Raw genomic sequence first — 18,543 nt, forward strand, 5'->3', positions numbered from 1 at the left:
AAGTGTGTAGGTTTATTTCTGGGCTTTCTATTCTGTTCCATTGATCTATGTGTCTATTTTTGTGACAGTACCATACTGTTTTGATTAATGTAGTTTTGTAGTGTAGTCTGAAGTCAGGGAGTGGGATTCCTCCAGCTCTATTCTTCTTTCTCAAGATTATTTTGGCTCTTCGGGGTCTTTGTGTTTCAATACAAAATTTAAAATTGTTTTATTTCTGTGAAAAATACCTTTGGCATTTTATTAAGGATTGCTTTGAATCTGTATATTGCTTTGTGTAGTATGGACATTTTAACAATATTAATTCTTCCAATCTATGAATATGGTATATCTTTCTATCTGTTTGTATTGTCTTCAGTTTCTTTCATTGGTGTTTTATAGTTTTCTGAGTACAGGTCTTTTACCTCCTTAGGTAGGTTTATTCCTAGGTTTTTTATTCCTTTTGATGCAGTGGTAAATGGGAGTATGTTTCCTTAGTTTCTCTTTCTGATAGTGCATTGTTTGTGTATAGAAATGCAACAGGTTTCTATATATTAATTTTGTATCCTGCAACTTTACTGAATTCATTGATGAGCTCTTGTAGTTTTCTGGTGGTGTCTTTAGGATTTTCTGTCTATAGTATCATATCACCTGCAAACAGTGACAGTTTTACTTCCTCCTTTCCGATTTGGATTCCTTTTATTTCCTTTTTTTTTCTCTGACTGCTGTGTCTGGGACTTCTAAAACTATGTTGAATAAAAGTGGTGAGAGTGGACATCCTTGTCTTGTTCCTGATCTTAGAGGAAATGCTTTCAGTGCTTTCAGGAGTCAACTGAGGGGTTTTACTTCTTTTAGGGCTAGAGAGGCTTGGGTGTTTTCAGACCCAGGCGGGCGGTGTCAGCCCCCCGAGGTGGTGGGGATGGCGTCGAGGGCCTGGGGGAGAAGCTGGCCTGACGGAGGGGGAGGGTGTGCACTGCAGAAGGAGGGCCTGCGAGGTGTCTTTCTTCTCTGGAAAGGAGGGGACAGGCCACGAGCTGAGGGCAGGGAGGCGAAGGCCGGGTGGGTTTGGGTGGTCGTGAGTGACCAGAGGAGAGTTGCGGGGTTGACGGGAGTGCTGAGAGCCCCGGGGCTGGGAACGTGGCTTTGGACAGGGGCCCGGGCGCCCTATGTCGTGGCGGCCCCGCAGCACGTGCTGTGAAGAAAGCCCAGGCCATTCCTGCGGGGGAGGGGGTCCCCGGATGGGGGCAGAGGACATGAGTCGGGGGACAGGAGCGTCCCTGGGCTGATGCCTGGCGGGCGGGGTGGAGGGAGCAGAGGTGGGCGGGAGAAGCAGGACGGCTGAGGGGGCTGGTGCGACGGGGGGCTCCGGGGCACGGGGGCAGCGTGTGGCCGGAGAGGAGCAGGCTGGACAGGGGTGACCGCGAGAGCGGCCGCTGCAGTGAGGAGGAGGGGGGACGGAGAAGGCGGGGGGTGGGCCGTCCAGGTGGGTGGAAGGTGTTGGGGACAGGGGGACGGTGCGGCGGGGTGGGACGGATGGCCTGGAGGGGGAAATGGGGATGACCGAGGCACTGCCTGGTGCCTAGAAGGGTGGGTGGGCTTAGGCGGATGTTGGGGCTGAGGAAGAGGAGAAGGGTGCTTCCGACAAAGGTGTGTTTGGGTGTCGACACGCAGAGAGAGGTGATGGGCGGCTGAGAGCTCAGGAAATGGGTTTGGCGCTCAGGAGAGAGTTTGGGGGTCAGGCCTTGGGGTCACCCACGTGGGGGCTTTGAGTTCAGAGAGGAAGTGGGTCCTCAGGGAGAGGGGACAGGGACAATGGAGCTGACAGTGCTGCCCCATGCGCGGAGCGCAGCAGCTGGGCTGCCTCCCTGGAGGGTCCCTTGGGAACCGCTCACCAGGCTGCGTGGCCCGAGCAGCAGCTATGCAGACGCCCTCGGGAAGCTGCTGCCGTTGGAGACTCCGGGTCCTGGTCCCTTGCGGAGAGGTCTTCACAGGAAGGGACCGTTCCCTCCTGAGGCAGCCCCGTGTCTGGCCCAGTCCCACACACAGTGGGCGCCCGGTGACACCGATGAACAGGTGAAGGGTCTCCCTGACGTCGGTGGGGGGCGTCAGGTGGCAGGCAGTGGAAAAGGGGCCCTTTCAGGAGGAAAGCTTGGCGAGGGCGTTGGTTGTTGGTGGCAGTAAGGGGCCCGGAAGTGGCCCTGATGAGCGGAGTCCACCCGCGCATCCTCCCGGGTGGTTTGGGCACTGCTGCAGGCGGAGTGGCCGTGGGCTTGGGAGGGCTTCGCAGGGGTCGGGAACGGGCGCTGGAATGGACCGGGGGGATGAGGCGGCCGGAACACAGGGACCACCAGCGTGCATCCTGACGTGTGTCTGCTGGGGGTGTGCTGGGTCCTCCGTGCGCGTGTGTGTCCCTGAGGGGTGTCGGGGGAGGTGGTGTGTGGCGGGTGCTGGCTCTGTGGGCACTGCTGGGGTGGTGGTTGTAGGTAGCTGCTGGGACACAGTGGCTTTGGGGATGGGTTTGAGGAGCAGGGGTCTGCTGCTGGACGCGTCCCACCACTGCTCCGCTTCCTCTCTGAGCCCCTCTGCATGGGGAGAGAGGAAGCCCAGAACAGCCGGGTTCAAGTCCACCTCTGACACTGATTAGCTGTGCAGCTGAAGACAAGTTACTTCACTTCTCTGTGCCTCTGTTTCCTCACCTGCAAAATGAGAATAATAATCGTACCTACCTCATAGCGACGTTTCACTCATATGAGTTAGTAAGTGTAAAGCCCCCAGAGCGGCGCGGTGCACGCCGTGGACCGTGCAGCTTCCCCACTGCCGCCGTTCCGGGGCTGTCTTGCCCTTATTCCTGGACTTCCCGCTTCTCCTCCGTGCGCTGGGTGCTTTCTGCCTCCTGGTCCTCAGTTTCTCTCCCTCCCGCTCGTTTCTGCGCCCTGTTGTGGTTGTTCTTTGTTGCTTTGGTCTTTTGACCCCGTGCTCAGCTCGGCCTGTTGCCCCGTGAACATCTGTCGCCTTTGCGGCACAGCCATGAGACCCGCAGCGCTGTCCCCACAGATCGCCCATCTCATGGGCAGAGGTGGAGGCTGAACTGCGGCTGTGCCAGTCGCCCCCTCCTGGGATGGCTTTCCCGGCCCATCTGCCGCAGACTCCTGGGCACCCGAGCATAGGGCCGGGGCTGGCACTCGCCCTGCTCCGGAGTGATGGCTGTTCGCCTCCTCTTGCCCCTCCCTCTCTGGGGACAGCGGGCTGCTGGGCAGGGCTGGGACCCTCTCTGTAGCTTCTTGGCCTGGGGCGCTGCCTGGCCCAGGGAGGCATTCACTCGGTGCCTGTGAGTGGAGAAATTCATCAGGACAGGACTCATTTTGTGCCAGATCTAAATTGTGGAAAGGGGTAGGCACCTGGTGTTTATTTCTAGATCTCGTTGGTTTGAAGGATGAGTGGCTGACGGTGGTAGCGGGGTGTGCAGAGAGGGGAGGCCCTGGTGTCCTAGCTGACTGAGCCATTGGGAGGTGGCCCTTGGAAGAAGCCCTTCTTTCCGACCTGGTTACCTTTTCTGCGAAACAAGGAGGCTGGCTGATTAGATGATGTCTTCGTCTGCTCCGCTGCTGTAGCAGAATCCCCTACACCGAGGGGCTTAAACCACAGGCGTTTATTTCTCCTAGTTCTGGGGCTGGAAGTCCGAAATCAAGGCGCTGGCAGATCCGGAGTCTGGTGAGACCCACTTCCTGGTTTCTCACATGGTGAAGAGCAGAGCGCAGGGGCTCCCGTGTCTCCTCTGGAGCCACAAGGACACTAGTCCCATCGTGGGGGCTCCACCCTCATGACCTCATCCAACCTGATCGCTGTCAAAGGCCCCGCCTCCAGATCATCCCACTGGGTTAGCATCTCCACGTATGAATTTGGGGACACAAACATTCAGCCCGTAGCAGACGGTCTCAAGTCGGGGTGTTGCAAGTGCTGTCACCCACGTGTGGATCACCTGGGCCGTGCGCAGTGGGTCGGGGCTGGCCTCTGCTCAGAGCTCGGAAGCCGGGGCCTCTGAGCGCAGGAGCGAGAGCGGGAGCCCGGGTGGCAGACGTGCTGGGTGAGGTTGGAAACTAGCACCCAGGGGTTTCTTCTGAATTTCACTGTCTGTTCCACCAGTTTTACTATTAACTGATACAGTTTAAGGAAAAATTAACCTGTAGGTTGGATTACAAAATGTGATTATTAGGTATCAAGATATTACTAGTATGAATTAGAAACTATTTTTAATCGATAGAAGAACATGACAGTAAGAGTCTAATAGAAATGTTTGGGTAAACCACCTACAAGACTGTCATTGAATATTGTGTCACACAGTGTTGTGACTCCATGGTGGTCGGATGAATCATGGAGTAATTCTGCATATAAAACGGGGAAATTATTTTTTTCATACAGGCAACATCTGTTACTGTTTGGAAGAGAAAGCCGGGGGTTTTCTGTTCCTGGAGGAACCAGGAGGGCCTCGCTAACCCTGTCCCAGTGAGTTCACGGTGACAGCCTACACTGCCGGGAGCCAGACGCTGTTGTGAGCATTTTTCAGGTGGGATGTGTCACGCGTGCACCGCATCCCCTCTCCCCACCAATAGGGCGATTCCCCTTTTGCGAGTTTTCCAGTGGTTGCTGAAACAAGTGACCACAAACTCAGTGGCTTGAAACAACTCAGATTTACGCCCTTACAGTCTGGGACCAGGAGTCCAGAATCAGTGTCGTGGGCGGAGGCCGGGTGCGGGCAAGGCTGGTTCCTCCTGGAGGCCCCCGGGGAGGCCCCTTCCCCCACTTCCAGGCCCGTTGCTCTGCTCTCTGACTCCCCCCTCCCACCGCCCTCCCATCTCCCTCTGCCAGGACCCTGTGATCACAGCCCCCTCCCCGCCCCCGGCGAATCCAGGGTGACCTCCCATCTCGGGACCCTTCACTCCATCACATCTGTAAGGTCCCCTTGGCCACGTGAGGTGACAGGTTCCAGGGATCTGGACGTGGCGTCTCTGGGGTGTTGTGTAGCCCACACCCCTTTAGAAGATCCAATGAGAAGACCCTAAAGCATAGTTCATGGCAGACTTTAATATACACATTTTTAATGGTGAATATTAAATAGTTAAATTCCAGTCCTAATATTTAAATGATTAATTTAGCATCACTTAGATATTGAATAACACGGTAGTTTATAAATAAATTGTCTTTCCACTCTTATTGTCGTGAAATAATTCTACTCAAGCGTGCGTCCTGCATGTCAGTGTTTTGTCACTTGCAGCTGCTGCTGGAGTCATCGAATAGCATACTGTCCATTTCGTCCAGTTCTTTCACTTTTTGGTGTGCATACATCAGTTACTCTGAGTTACGCTTCTGTTACTGGAAACTTTATCCCAAGACGTGAGAATTTCTCCTGACAACTTTAAAACAATTATTTAAAAAACATATACTCTTTAAAAAACATGTTCTCTTATGTTTTGGATCTTCACGATACAATCACTGTATTGCTTTTCAAAGTGATCTCTAAAGGGTTTTGTGGGGAGAGGAGTCCTCCCAGCGGGCCTGGCTGCTGCCCTCTGCGAGGCCTGCGTGCGGGGCTGGCCCTGGGCTGGCGTCCGGGAGCTGGGGTGTTGGGATGGGGGGCTCCCTGGGCCTCCCCTGCTGTGTCTGTGCTGACACCCTTCCCCCCTCCCCGGGGCTGGAGTTCGGTGTGTGCCCGGCAGAGGGGCCTGCGGAGCCTGCGGGCCCGCAATGAGAGCCCCGGTTCTGAGTCTCTGACGAGCTTCCCTGGGGACAGCGTGTCGCTCGGGGGTGGAGTGTGGCCCGCGTGACTCCACGGGACGGGGTTCTGGAAGCTAGTGCCTGTTTCCTCTGGACCTTGCCCCCAGGCCCTCTCCCTTCAGTGGTTCTGCTTCACAGCTTTTCACTGTGATGGATCAGAGCCTTGAGTATACGTGAGCCCTGCGTGTCCTCCTGCTGGAAACCCAGCGGTGGTCTTGGGGATCCCGACATGGGTTTTTTTTCAGTGACAACCAGTACTTTCTATTGTGAAGTCATCCCCCTGGAACAGTTAAGTTTAAATTCCTTTGCTCTTTTTGGTTGTTTCCTCTGTGCTGTCAGGCAGCCTCTATAGTATCAGGTTGGCCAAAAAGTTCCTTTGTGTTTTTCTGTAACATCTTATGGGAAAACCCAAACGAACTTTTTTGGCCAACCCAATATTTCAGACTAATGTGTTTTCTCCACACGGTGCTTTGTTCAAAATAAATTACTTGAGCGAGGGTGGTGGATATGAGGGAAAACAAGCTGACAACCCTTCCTGGGGGAGAACTTCGCGTGGAGGGAGCTTGTGATCAAAGACGGGGCTGGACTAGGGGTCACGCAGCTGCCTTTCCACCCTCGGCTCTGCCCCTGGCTCAGTGCATGGCAGGGAGCTCCGGGGAGCTGGGCACTGGTCCTTGGACCACACCCTTGAGTGATTAGGGTCCAAGGGCTCTCCTCTTTCCATCCAGACAGGGAGGAAGCAGATTCTGCGGGAGTCCTGTGTTCCTCAAACCCGGGGTGGGATTAGCCTTGGCGAGATCAGAGTTGGGGAGGATACCAGCCCTGGGAAAGGCCTTCTGCTCTGGAAGATTTCTTAGGCTGACTTTAAGATTTGCTGCACAGAGGTAGTGTGTCTCCTTCACGTTGACATTTGTGTGGCAACGAGAGACTCTTCCTGTGATGGTTTTGTTGTGAGTTATCTTTTTATGTTTGGGTAGTAGCAGTAAGCAGTATAAATATGAGATCTTTAACAACGAGCTCTTTATTCTTCTTCCTTAGGGCATTATTTCAAGGAGAACTATGGTAGCTTCCAGCATTCCCTGAACCACGGATCCGCCGGTGTAGTGAGCTATGCTCCTGGTCTCGGAAGCACTTTGAGATGTACAGAGCAGGGGACCTGGGGGAGCGGCCGCTGCTCGGGACGGCGCCCCCCCGGATGCGGAGCGTGGAGGTGGCCAGAGGAAGGGCAGGGTACGGATTTGCGCTTTCCGGGCAGGCGCCCTGTGTGCTCAGCTGTGTCATGAGAGGCAGCCCTGCGGATTTTGTGGGCCTCCGTGCTGGCGACCAGATACTTGCTGTCAATGAGATCAACGTGAAGACAGCATCCCATGAGGACGTGGTGAAGTTAATTGGGAAATGTTCTGGTGTCCTGCACATGGTGATTGGTGAGGGCATCGGCCACCTGGAGTCCTGCTCCAGTGATGAAGAGGTTGGATTTTATGAAGGAAAAGGCTGGCTGAAGCCCAAGCTCGACTCTAAGGCGTTAGGTATAAACAGAGCAGAGAGAGTCGTTGAGGAAATGCAGTCCGGAGGAATTCTCAACATGATCTTTGAAAACCCCGGTCTTCGAGCAAGCAGTTCAGAGCCCTTGAAGTTGAAACAAAGATCCCTTTCAGAATCAGCCACTGGGCGATTTGACCTTGGCCATGAAAGTGTAAATAATCCAAATACCAGCCTGCTATCTAAGGAGGAGATACCGGGAGTTGTGAATGATGATTCTGTTTTCAGCGTTGGGCTGGAGACTCATGAAGACTTTGGGGTGGACGCGAGCATTTTGAACGTGGCCATGGTTGTGGGCTACTTGGGCTCCATCGAGCTGCCGTCCACCAGCTGCAGCCTGGAATCGGACAGCGTGCAGGCCATCCGGGGCTGCCTGCGGCGCCTGCGGGCCGAGCAGAAGATCCATTCGCTGGTGACCATGCAGATCATGCACGACTGCGTGCAGCTCTGCACGGACAAGGCCGCTGTCGTGGCCCGATACCCGGCCGAGAGGCTGGCATTCAGCGCCGTGTGCCCAGACGACAGGAGGTTTTTCGGGCTGGTGACCATGCAGGCGGCCGACGACGGGAGCCTGGCGCAGGAGGAGGAGGGCGCTTTGCGGACATCCTGCCACGTGTTCATGGTGGACCCGGACCTGTTCAGTCACAAGATCCACCAGGGCATCGCCCGGCGCTTCGGGTTTGAGTGCACAGCCGACCCTGACACCAACGGCTGCCTGGAGTTCCCTGCGTCCTCGCTTCCAGTCCTGCAGTTCATCTCCGTGCTGTACCGGGACATGGGCGAACTGATTGAGGGCGTGCGGGCCCGGGCCTTTGCGGACGGGGACGCAGACGCTCACCAGAACACCAGCAACAGCAGCAACAGCGACAGCGGCATCGGGAACTTCACCCACGAGGACAGAAGCAGCCGGGTGCTCGTGCTGGACCTGGGCGCCAGCTCGAGCAGGCACGGCCCCAGCGGCAGCGCCTGGGAGGGTGTGGTCGGGCGGGGCTCCCAGCCCTGGGGCGGCCCCTGGAACGGGGCCTTCGGCCACGACCCCGAGGGGGCCCCGTTTGAGGCCACTCCGCAGGCCGACAGGTGCCGGGACCTCGGTAAGCACCTGGGGCCCACTCCTCACGTGGAAGGCCCCCCGGCATCCTTGCGGTGCTCGGTTCCTCCTTCCAAGAGGGGCGCTGCGGGCCCCGGTGGTGGCTTTGGCCAGCGGTGGCTCCCGGTCCACGTCCTGCAGGAGTGGCAGTGCGGGCACACCAGCGACCAGGAGTCTTACACGGACTCCACCGACGGCTGGTCCAGCATCAACTGTGGCACGCTGCCCCCTCCCATGAGCAAGATTCCCGCTGACCGCTACCGGCTGGAGGGCAGCCCCGCGCAGCCCGTGCCCAGCACCCAGAAAAGGGACTGGGCCAGGAAGGCTCTCGGGATGCAGAACATTTTCGGCCCCCATCGAAATGTTAGAAAGACTAAGGAAGACAAAAAGGTAAGCCTGTTAGGGGAGGGTCAGGAAAGGTGAGCGTGCTCTCATAACTCGGTCAGTTACTGATGTGCGACGGCACCTTCATTGCCCAGTTCCCAGTCCTGCCTTCCTCTGGCTGCCCTGGCGGCCTATGTTGGCTTCAGGGCACGTCTGCCTGGATTTGCCCTGGCTCTGGGTGGGGCGGGGCGGGACGTCAGGTGGGACAGGTGGTGGTGGAAGAGATGGTGACCTCCTGGCCAGGGGGAGGCCCTCCTCCCCGCTGCCCACCCTTTCCTGCTGCCGTGGGTGCTGGAGGGGCCTGTTCCGGCAGCCCCTTTGAAGCCCACTTCGTCTCTGGCCCCAGTGGCTGAGGCCTCAGGCCCTTTTGAAGCGAGAAAATTCTGAAGCACAGAGACTGGTCGCTTCAGGACGGGGAGCTTCACCTTGGTGTTTCCTTCATTGAGAAAGTCCTTCATTGAGAAAGTCCTGCTACGAGAAAAACGCCAGCTGAAGTTGGCAGTGGCTCGTGGCTTGAGCATCAGACAGCTGGGGGCGGGGCCAGGAGCTTGGTTCGGAGTCGGGGGAGGGACTCAGCACAGCAGGAGGGCTGGCCCTGGCAGGCTGGGGCGGTGCTGGCATCTGTGCTGGCAGGGCAGGCTGAGACGCAGCCGCGGGTGAGAGGAGGGCTGGCCCTCAGCTCGGCTGGCTTGGAAGGAACCGTTCTCAGAGGACCTTTGTGATTTAAAACACCTTTTCTGCGTTTGTTCACATTTTTGTTCCCAGCAGCTGAAAATCCCACAGGAAAGCCCTCCAAAGACTGGAGGAGTGCTGTGGCCTGGGCTGTGGAGTTTGTTGAACGTTTTGTTCAGGATCCGTCCCCTTCCCAAGTCTTACTATTTTTCATCGTAGAACACATCAGAGAAAACTTAAAGACGAAGGAAAGGACAGGTCTCCCATAGTTTTAGCTCCCCTAAACGACCATGTAACACTGTGATGTATCTAAGCATAGATTTGTGCTTTTGTATAAAACACAGTTGTAGTCACGCAGGTTTTGACTGAATTCCTACAGTGGCCGGGCTAGCGGGACTTCTGCCCTTGTGCGCACCTTCCCTCCCGTTCCCTCGGTGGAACTGCATGGGCTGGGGTCTCCTTTCACCTGCGGTGTGGGCAGTGTGGGCGGCGTGGGCGGCAGCTTTGGCCTGGGCTTCCCTGGCTGGGGGAGGGCTTAGGGAGGGAAGGCCCTGGAAGGTGGCTAAAATGTTATCAGAAATTGGGGAATTCACCACCTCTTTTAACATAACCCACAAATGGGTTTTCTCCATTGCCACTGTGCATGTGAATTGTTACACTGGCAGGAATAAATGGTGTTTGTCTGGCAGACTGCGGTGCACCCTCATGCCCGTTCACTTGGTGGCAAGTCTTAGACTCCCCACAGGGCCTCTGACCTCAGGAGACCCAGAGACAGGGTGCCGTGCTCCCTGCTCTCCAGGCGAGGTGACCAGTCCTTGAGGGCTAAGTGACTTGTCTAAGGCTCAGCAGTCAGGACGAAGCAGGTTCATGAGTCAAACCTTGCGCTTCGTCGTCTCTCTTGACTTAAAGACTTTATTTTTAAGAGCAGTTTTAGGTTTATAATGAAATTGAGAGGAAGGCACAGAGAGTTCTCTCTACCCTCAAAGGCGTGCAGCCTTGCCACCATCAGCATCCCTCACCAGAGGGTACCTTTGTCACAGTCAGTAACCCCGGAGTCCATAGTTTATGTTAGGGTCGCTGTCGCTGGTGCGCATTCTGTGGGCTTGAACAGATTATAGTGACGTGTATTCACCATTGTAGAATCAGACAGGGTGGTTTCACTGCCCTAAAAGTCCTCCGTGCTCTGCCTGTTCAGCCCTCCCCTGCTCTCCCCCAGCAACCACTGATTTTTTTCCCTGTCTCCGTAGTTTTGCCTTTTCCAGCTGTCGTATAGTTGGAATCATACAGTCTGTAGCCTTTTCAGATTGGCTTCTTTCACTTCGTGATATGCATTGAAGGTTCCTCCATGTCTTTTCATGGCTTGATAGCTCATTTCTCTTTAGCACTGAGTACTATTCCGTTATCTGGAGGTACCACAGTTTATGTATCCGTTCACCTTCTGAAGGACACCTTGGTGGCTTCCAAGTTCCGGCAACTTGAGTAAAACTGTTATAAACATCTGTGTGCATGCAGGTTTTGGTGTGGACATAAGTTTTCAGCTCCTCTGGGTAAGTACCAAGGAGTGGGGTTGCTGGCTCGTGTGGTGAGAGAATGTTTAGCTTTGTAAGAAACTGTCTTCCAAAGTGACTGCGCCATTTTGCATTCCCACCAGCAGTGATGAAAGTTTCTGTGGCTTCACATTTGGGCCCCAGTTTGGTGGTGTCAGTGTTCAGCGTTTTTGCCGTCCTGACACGTAGGTAGTGGCATCTCACTGTTGTTTTACTTTGCATCTCCCCTGATGACATGTGAGGTTGAGCATCTTTTCATATGCTTACTTGTCATCTGTATATTTTCTTTGGTGAGGTGTCTGTTGAGATCTTAGACCTATTTTTAACAGATTGTTTGTTTTCTTACTGTTGAGTTTTTTTTTTTAAGAAATAGGCCTTTAGTTCCTTTTTTTAATATAAATTTATTTATTTGTTTTTATTTTTGGCTGCGTTGGGTCTTTGTTGTTGTGTGCGGGCTTTCTCTAGTTGCGGCGAGCGGGGGCTACTCTTCGTTGTGGTGCGCGGGCTTCTTATTGCGGTGGCTTCTCTTATTGCGGAGCACGGGCTCTAGGTGTGTGGGCTTCAGTAGTTGTGGCACGCAGGCTTCAGTTGTTGTGGCACACGGGCTCAGTAGTTGTGGCTCGTGGGTTCTAGAGCGCAGACTCAGTAGTTGTGGCGCACGGGCTTCGTTGCTCCACGGCATGTGGGATCTTCCCGGGCCAGGGATTGAACCCGTGTCCCCTGCATTGGCAGGCGGATTCTTAACCACTGCGCCACCTAAGTTCTTTGTTTATTTTGAGTAGCAGTCCTTCATCAGATGTGTCTTTTGCAAATATTTTCTCCCATTCTGTGGCTTGTCTTTTCATTCTCTTGATATTGTTTTTCACAGAGTAGAAGTTTTAAATTTTAATGAAGTCCAGCTTATCAATTCTTTCTTTGGTGGATCGTGCCTTTGGTGTTGTACCAAAAAGGCATCACTAAACCCACGGTCATCTGGGTTTCCTCCTGTTCTATCTTCTAGGAGTTTTATGGTTTTTTATTTTACATCCGGGTCTATGATCCGTTTTGAGTTAAAGGTCTGTATCTAGATTCACTTTTTTTTTTGCATGCGGATATCTCTTGTTCCAGCACCGTTTGTAGAAAAGACAATCATTGCTCCCTTGTATTGTCTTTGCCCCTTTGTCAGAGAGCAGTGGACTATGCTTAGGAGGGCCTTGGGCTTCTTTTTAATGTTCTTTAACCTTCAACAAAAATGTAGTGAAAACGAAGGTATTGGCTGTTATTGCTTATACTGTAACAAAAGAATGAAGTACTGGACGTGGGACTGATACCGGTGCTGGAAAGTAGCAGTGTAGCGTTCAGTGTTTGCAGCGTGCTTTATTTCCTTATTTGCCCTATGACCTCATTATCTTACTGACAAGGAGAGTAGGGTTTATACCCATCGAGCGACTTGCCCACAGTCAGGTGGTGTTCCTTTCGTGACGTGATGGGACACATGATTTATCTAAAAATAAGTAGTAATAAATTGTATTGTATTGTGTTCCAGCTCTAATCTCTGGAAGTGTATCCATTGGTCTTTGCTAACTGGGTTCCCCTGCATTATTAGTGCAGTCTAATCCCACAGCCCCTGCTGGAGCGGCAGAAGCTTCCAGGGTCCTAAGGTGGGCCTCCTGGTGTCCCTCCTGGCCTGGCTCGAGCTGGCTGGAGGCTTGTCAGGATGAGCGGAGGACAGGCCAGGAAGGGATGAGGAAGGAAGTGCTGGAAATGCGAAGAGGAAGAGGCGTTAGGAGTAGGATGGGGAGGGGCCAGAGGCTGTGGAAGGTCGAGCAATCGGTGTCCGGAGTTACTGTCAGTTCCTCTCCGTGGTGACAGTGGCTTCAGTGTCTTACTCTGTGCAAAATCAGGCTGTGTCCGCCAGGATCTGGCCAGGAGACAGAAAACACACCAGCGATTTGAACAGGGAGACGTTAGCCTGAAGAATCGGTAGCCAGACCAGAGGTGGCCCACTGCCAAGCGAGCGCTAACGGAACCCCAGGGAGGAAGCGGCAGAGGGGCAAGGGTGGCAACAAGGCGGAGGCTTAGCACCAAGGGGAGGAGGCCGTGGGGCTGCAGCCAGGGCTGCCCGGGGAACAGGCTGCCGGAGAACGATGGCCCTGAGCAGGATGCGGGCACAGCCTGCTCCCGCCGCCCGGAAAACAGCCCGACGGGAACCAGCGCAGCCCCGCTGGCAGAGCCGGCCGTCGAGCCCGCGCCGGCAGAGCACCGTCTGCAAGGCCCAGCTCCAGGGTCCGGCGCTGGCAAAGAGGTGTGCGCTGGGCGCTAAGAGGCGAGAGACTCGGCCGCCTGGCTCAGCCCAGCATCTGGCGCCCTCTGCACACAACATCTGATCTTCGCGCAACCCAGAAACTCAGCAGGGCGCCCCGCGCAGCATGCAGCTGTCCTGGGAGCGGAGATGCGCTCTCCCCTCCTTGCTGTTTGTTGTTGTTTGTTTAGGGGCTTTTCTGAGCAAATTCTGTCCGGTGCATTCTTTGTTGTGTGTGGCCACGAGGTCTCGGCTTGGTTCGCTTAGAGGTCAGCTAGTGACGGACGGGGCAGAGATCTCCTTCGATGCCTGGAGCCGGTCCGTCTCGGTCTTTGCCAAGCGGCCTGTGTGTGTGGAGCCTTCAGTGCTCAGCCAGGCAGCTGATGGCCCCGCTTGGGCCTCCACTCCTGCCGGTGCAGCCGCAGCGCTGCGCATGGGCACAGCCCTCCATGGCCTTGTGGGTTCTGGGGAAACCTTGGAGCTTTTCACACCCCTAGTGGACTTCTCACCCCCCGCCCCCAGCTTCTCCTTTTAAGCCAGCCTTGGCCGCCTGTGCCCCTGAGGGGTGTTGCTTGTGACCAGTGAGGGGCAAGCGCACCTGATCCCAGGCCTGGGGAGCGGCCACTGCCAGGACGCCCTCCCCATAGCGCCCTCTCTCTCTTCTCTGTTTTTGTCTCTGTCTCTCTTGCAGCCCTAGGATGGTCTTTAGTGGTCTCTGTGTTTATGATTGCTTCCATGTTATACTTGACAGCTCTTTGTATTAAATGTTCCCTTTGAAAGTCTGGCACGCAGCCTTTCTGTTGTGTATGCACGAAGCAAGCCAGCTCTTAGAGGGGCTACACCACTGCACTCAGTCACCAGCTGGTCTCTGAGTCCTACCAGTTCTCTGTCCAGTCAGTCATCTTTGCAGGATGCTCCTTTACGAGGGCTTTGTCACTGTCTTCTTGGTCCTTTATACCCTAGCTCAGTCCAGATCCCGGCTTTCTGGGACCCCTCAGTCCTGTGGAAGCCTGGAGGGAAACCGGCCAAAGAGAAGGCCCACTTTTGCCACCTCCTCCCAGTCACATCCAATGCTCTGACTCCTAGTGCGCTGACCCGGGCAACGCTCCTGAACTGTTTCCTCCTTGGGGAGCCCTGAGATACTGGGCTGGGGACTGGGAGGGCATCACTTGTAGACTTAGCCGAGTGTATGACATTGGTGACGAGAGTTAAATAATGTTTATAAATGGATGCTTTTCCATTTTATTAAGTTTGTTAAGAGTTTGGGTGGGGCTGCCCAGGGCTGGTGTGGAGGCTCCCCGTTCATCAGGAGCCAGGTTCCCCGGCTGTGCCTCCACTTGAAGGTGCAGACGGAGACACAGCTTCCGCTACATTCCAACCTGCAGGAGGGGGGAGCCTGCAGGAGGAGGGGGGAGCCTCAGGAGGAGGGGGGAGCCTGCAGGAGGAGGGGGGAGCCTGCAGGAGGTGGGGGGAGCCTGCAGGAGGAGGGGGGAGCCTGCAGGAGGAGGGGGAGCCTCAGGAGGTGGGGGGAGCCTGCAGGAGGAGGGGGGAGCCTGCAGGAGGAGGGGGGAGCCTGCAGGAGGTGGGGGGAGCCTGCAGGAGGGGGGAGCCTGCAGGAGGGGGGAGGGAGTGGTGGAGGGGGGAGCCTGCAGGAGCGGGGAGGGAGCAGTGGAGCCCCAGCAGAAGCTGCACAAGCTCTTGCTGCTTCTCATTGTCCAGGCCTCGTCACGTGACTGCACCCTGCTGCAAGGGGGGCTGGGAAGTGTGGCTGCACAGGCAGGTGTGCAGCCCAGATGTCCATCACTGAGAGGGGACTGTGGCTCTGGGCTCTGCCATGGTGGGTGGCGTGGGGTATTACCCATGTGGAAAGCTCCCCAAGACGCCCGAAGCAAAAAAGCAGGTCACATGTACATATTTACTATGATCCCGCTTTTGTGTAACGTATTTCAATACCCTCCAAATAAACCTATGACATTTTAAAGCACGCATGTATTTATATGTAAGTATACAGAAACAATTAAAAGGAACTCCAAACAGACAGTAGTAGTTACCTCAGGTTAGTAAGTGAAAACTGGGAAGCGTCCAGGACACTATAATTTTATTTTGTGTTGTTTTGATTTTTTTATTATGGGAATCTGAACATATTTTACTTACTAAAAATAATGCCTTCGGAGAAACAAATGAAAATTACTTTCTTAATTCTTTTAATGAGAGCAAAGTGAGGATTGGTACTGGAAGCTGTAGCGGTATTTCTATGGCATTGCTAATGACCATCAGCTATCCAGCCAGGAGAGTATTGGATTCAACAGACAGGTCTTGCGCAGTTTTTCTGGTACAATGAGAGGAAGTTTTAAAATAGATTCTAAAAAAATTCTGGAGAATACTAAAAAGGCCAGGTTAGGGCCCCATGATGTAATTCCCTCTAAGAGCAGCAGCTTTGATCTTCGCGCCTTGTAAACAATGCCCTTGGGCAACATTGCATCACTATCTGCCCAGGCGAGAGGCAAAGACGAGGAGAACAGTGGAGAGAGAGCCAGCGGTCTGGGGAGACAGCACCACCGGGCAGGGGGCCGGGGCCGGGCTGGGAAGGGCGCTCTGGGCCCCTTAGCTCCCTATGGGCTCGCTCTGCGCAAGGCCTTCCTTCTGACCGTGTGCACTGAGCGCTCTCTGGGGGGCTCGGTGCTGCGTGTGGACCTTGAGACCCAGGCCGGTGGAGGCGCTAGGGGGAGCAGGGGAGAAGCGCTTGGGCCCTCCTGGAATAGGCAGGGCAGGGCTTCCCAGAGCTGGACGCAGTCTGTAGGACGGAGAGTGGGGGACACTGAGGTGAAGGAAACGGGAGCAAAGGAGCAGAGACACAAAGCAATGCCACCCCTTACTGTTCTTTGGTTTTGTATAGTTTCCAGGAAAAGGGAGAATATTCAGAGCTAAGTGGCCACTGCCAGAATCAGAAGTGTTTGAAGTGCTTGAAGCCCTTATTGATTAGTTTTGCTGTTTCTTCAGCTTTATAAAAATGGCTTTATAACACAGTCTCATGCAACCTGTTTTGAAATCACTGAATATCATTTCAAAGATTTATCCATGATACCATCTGCAGCTGCAGTTCATCATTCTAACTATGTAACATTCCATCGTGTGAGCATACCACCATCACACACCCACGCGTGTGCGCGCGCGCACACACACAGAGCCATTAACAAAATGACTATGATGCGTTGGTGAACATTCTCGCACACGTCTCCAGGCGTGTATATGAAGGCATTTCTCAGGGTCTATCCAAAGAATGGAATGGCTGGTTTGTATCAGGGCCGGGTGTTAAGCTTTTGGTCTCTGTATCCGTTCATATTGACAGCAGACAGGTCTCTGGAGCAGACACAGCTTTAATTACTGATGTACAACACGACAGTGGTTCCCCCGTGCCCAGTCCTTGCCCTGGACTGGAGCAATGAGAACCACATTGGGTATCACCCCTCAACTCCCCAAACAGGGATCCAGGAGATTATACACGTGCTGCCCCCTTCCCCTCCTTAAGGGGGAGAGAAACCGTTACTCTAAGCAAATCCTCTTTCTAGACAGGGGAAAAATCCTGGGACTCTCCTCTCACCCTTTGCAGTGCAGGTGGGTGTCTTCAGGAGGGACAGAAGATCAGCCTCTTTGGGAGGTGTTCCAGGCCTCATTCCTTTGAAATGTCAGTCTCACCTGGAGTTCTCACCATCTCTTTGGTCATAATTTAACTGCTGAGTCCCAGGACGTGGAAACTTTTAGTACAGGTCCCAAGTCTCAGTAAAATTTGCTCAGAATGCTGTAACTGTGCAGGAACATGCTGTTTTCCTGGCAGTCCCGTACCAGCTACTGTAAGAACTCAGATCGCTCCACATCCTTGGCGAAGCTTGCCTTCGCCAGACTCCTCCAATTTTTGCCAATCTATTAGTTGTAAAATGGTATCTTGTTGCGGCTTTAGTTTGCATTCCCTCGAGCACAGAGATTTGATTTCCTCTTTGTGAGGGACCTACTGAAAACTTTGCCCATTTTTCTGTTGGGTTGTCTTTCTCTCTAATTGGTAGGAGTTACAGATTTTGGCTATTAACCTTTGCCGATTGCAAGCGTTCCATGAATGCCCTTTCCATGTTCCGTGTGCTGTGGCATTTTTTTTTTTTTTTTTTGCGGTACGCGGGCCTCTCACTGTTGTGGCCTCTCCCGTTGCGGAGCACAGGCTCCGGACGCACAGGCTCAGCGGCCATGGCTCACGGGCCCAGCCGCTCCGCGGCATGTGGGATCCTCCTGCACCGGGGCACGAACCCGTGTCCCCTGCATCGGCAGGCGGACTCTCAATCACCGCGCCACCAGGGAAGCCCTGCTGTGGCATTTTGATGAACAGAAGTTATTCACTTTAATGTCATCCAGCTTGTCAGCCTTTATCTTGCACTTTTGACATAACACATTCACTACTACCCTGAGGACAGAAAGATTTTCTCCTTTTTTTTCCCCTAAAATTTTTTGGAGTTGATTTTTGTGAATGGAATAAGGTGGGTGGCAAGTACATTTTTTCCTCTATGTGGACGACCAGTTGTTGGAGCACTAAATTCAGGCTCTCACGAGGCCCAGTGGTGCCCTCTGCCGTGTGCTGTGTGTTCACATACGTGGGTCTCAGTTCTCTGTCCTCCACTGTCAATACCCCAACTGCACTTTACCTTCAAAATTGTACCTTTGTAGTAAGTCTTCGTATCTGATAGGCCAAATCACCTTATCTGATCTTGGCTTTGCTTGAGCCTTGCTCTTTCATATAGATTTTACAATCAGCTAATAAATTCTCCAAAAAATAAAATGCTGTTGACTTTTTTATTGGGAGAACTGACATATGTAGGATATTGAGTCTTCCTATCCATGAAAATGGTACCTCTCTTCATTTATTTAGGTTTTCTTTATTTTCGTTCAGTAAAGTTTTATAGCTACCTTCATAAATGTTGTTAATTAGATTCTTTTCTTAGATTATTTGGCCAGATTTAGTCCTAGGTACCTTATACATTTTCTTACTATTGTAAATGGGTACCTACTTAAAAATTGTAAATGTTAACTTTTGTGATATATAAAAGTACAATTGATTCACTGCTTTCTTTGTGCAGCTGCCTTGCCAGGATTACTTCTGTTCGTATTTGTTAATACTTGTCATCATGAATGGGTGTTGAATTTTGGCCTTTCTTTTTTGGTTCTTTTTGTGTTCATTGGGACAATCAAATGGGCTTCCTCCTTTAAAATGCTAATGTGGTATATTACACTGATAGAGTTTT

General features: G+C 53.4%; 1 protein-coding gene across 9 annotated transcripts in view; it reads left to right on the forward strand.

Moving 5' to 3' along the window:
* The first annotated feature begins 4,414 nt into the window (after positions 1 to 4,414).
* Positions 4,415 to 18,543, forward strand: part of RGS12 (regulator of G protein signaling 12) — a 98,623-nt gene continuing 84,494 nt past the window's right edge. For 6 of the 9 annotated variants that reach the window (XM_089911443.1, XM_089911447.1, XM_089911445.1 and 3 more), the window contains exons 1-2: positions 4,415 to 4,540; positions 6,787 to 8,764. In XM_089911443.1, the coding sequence (XP_089767569.1) occupies positions 6,887 to 8,764 (1,878 nt within the window). In that variant the 5' untranslated portion in view covers positions 4,415 to 4,540; positions 6,787 to 6,886. The remainder of the gene's footprint in view (positions 4,541 to 6,786; positions 8,765 to 18,543) is intronic. The other 3 variants (XM_089911449.1, XM_089911450.1, XM_089911451.1) reach the window with 2 other exon arrangements.

This window comes from Delphinapterus leucas, chromosome 5 (genome assembly GCF_059928025.1).
Source record: "Delphinapterus leucas isolate spDelLeu-1000000601 "Yukka" chromosome 5, BTC_Dleu_Yukka2, whole genome shotgun sequence".
Taxonomy (NCBI): domain Eukaryota; kingdom Metazoa; phylum Chordata; class Mammalia; order Artiodactyla; family Monodontidae; genus Delphinapterus; species Delphinapterus leucas.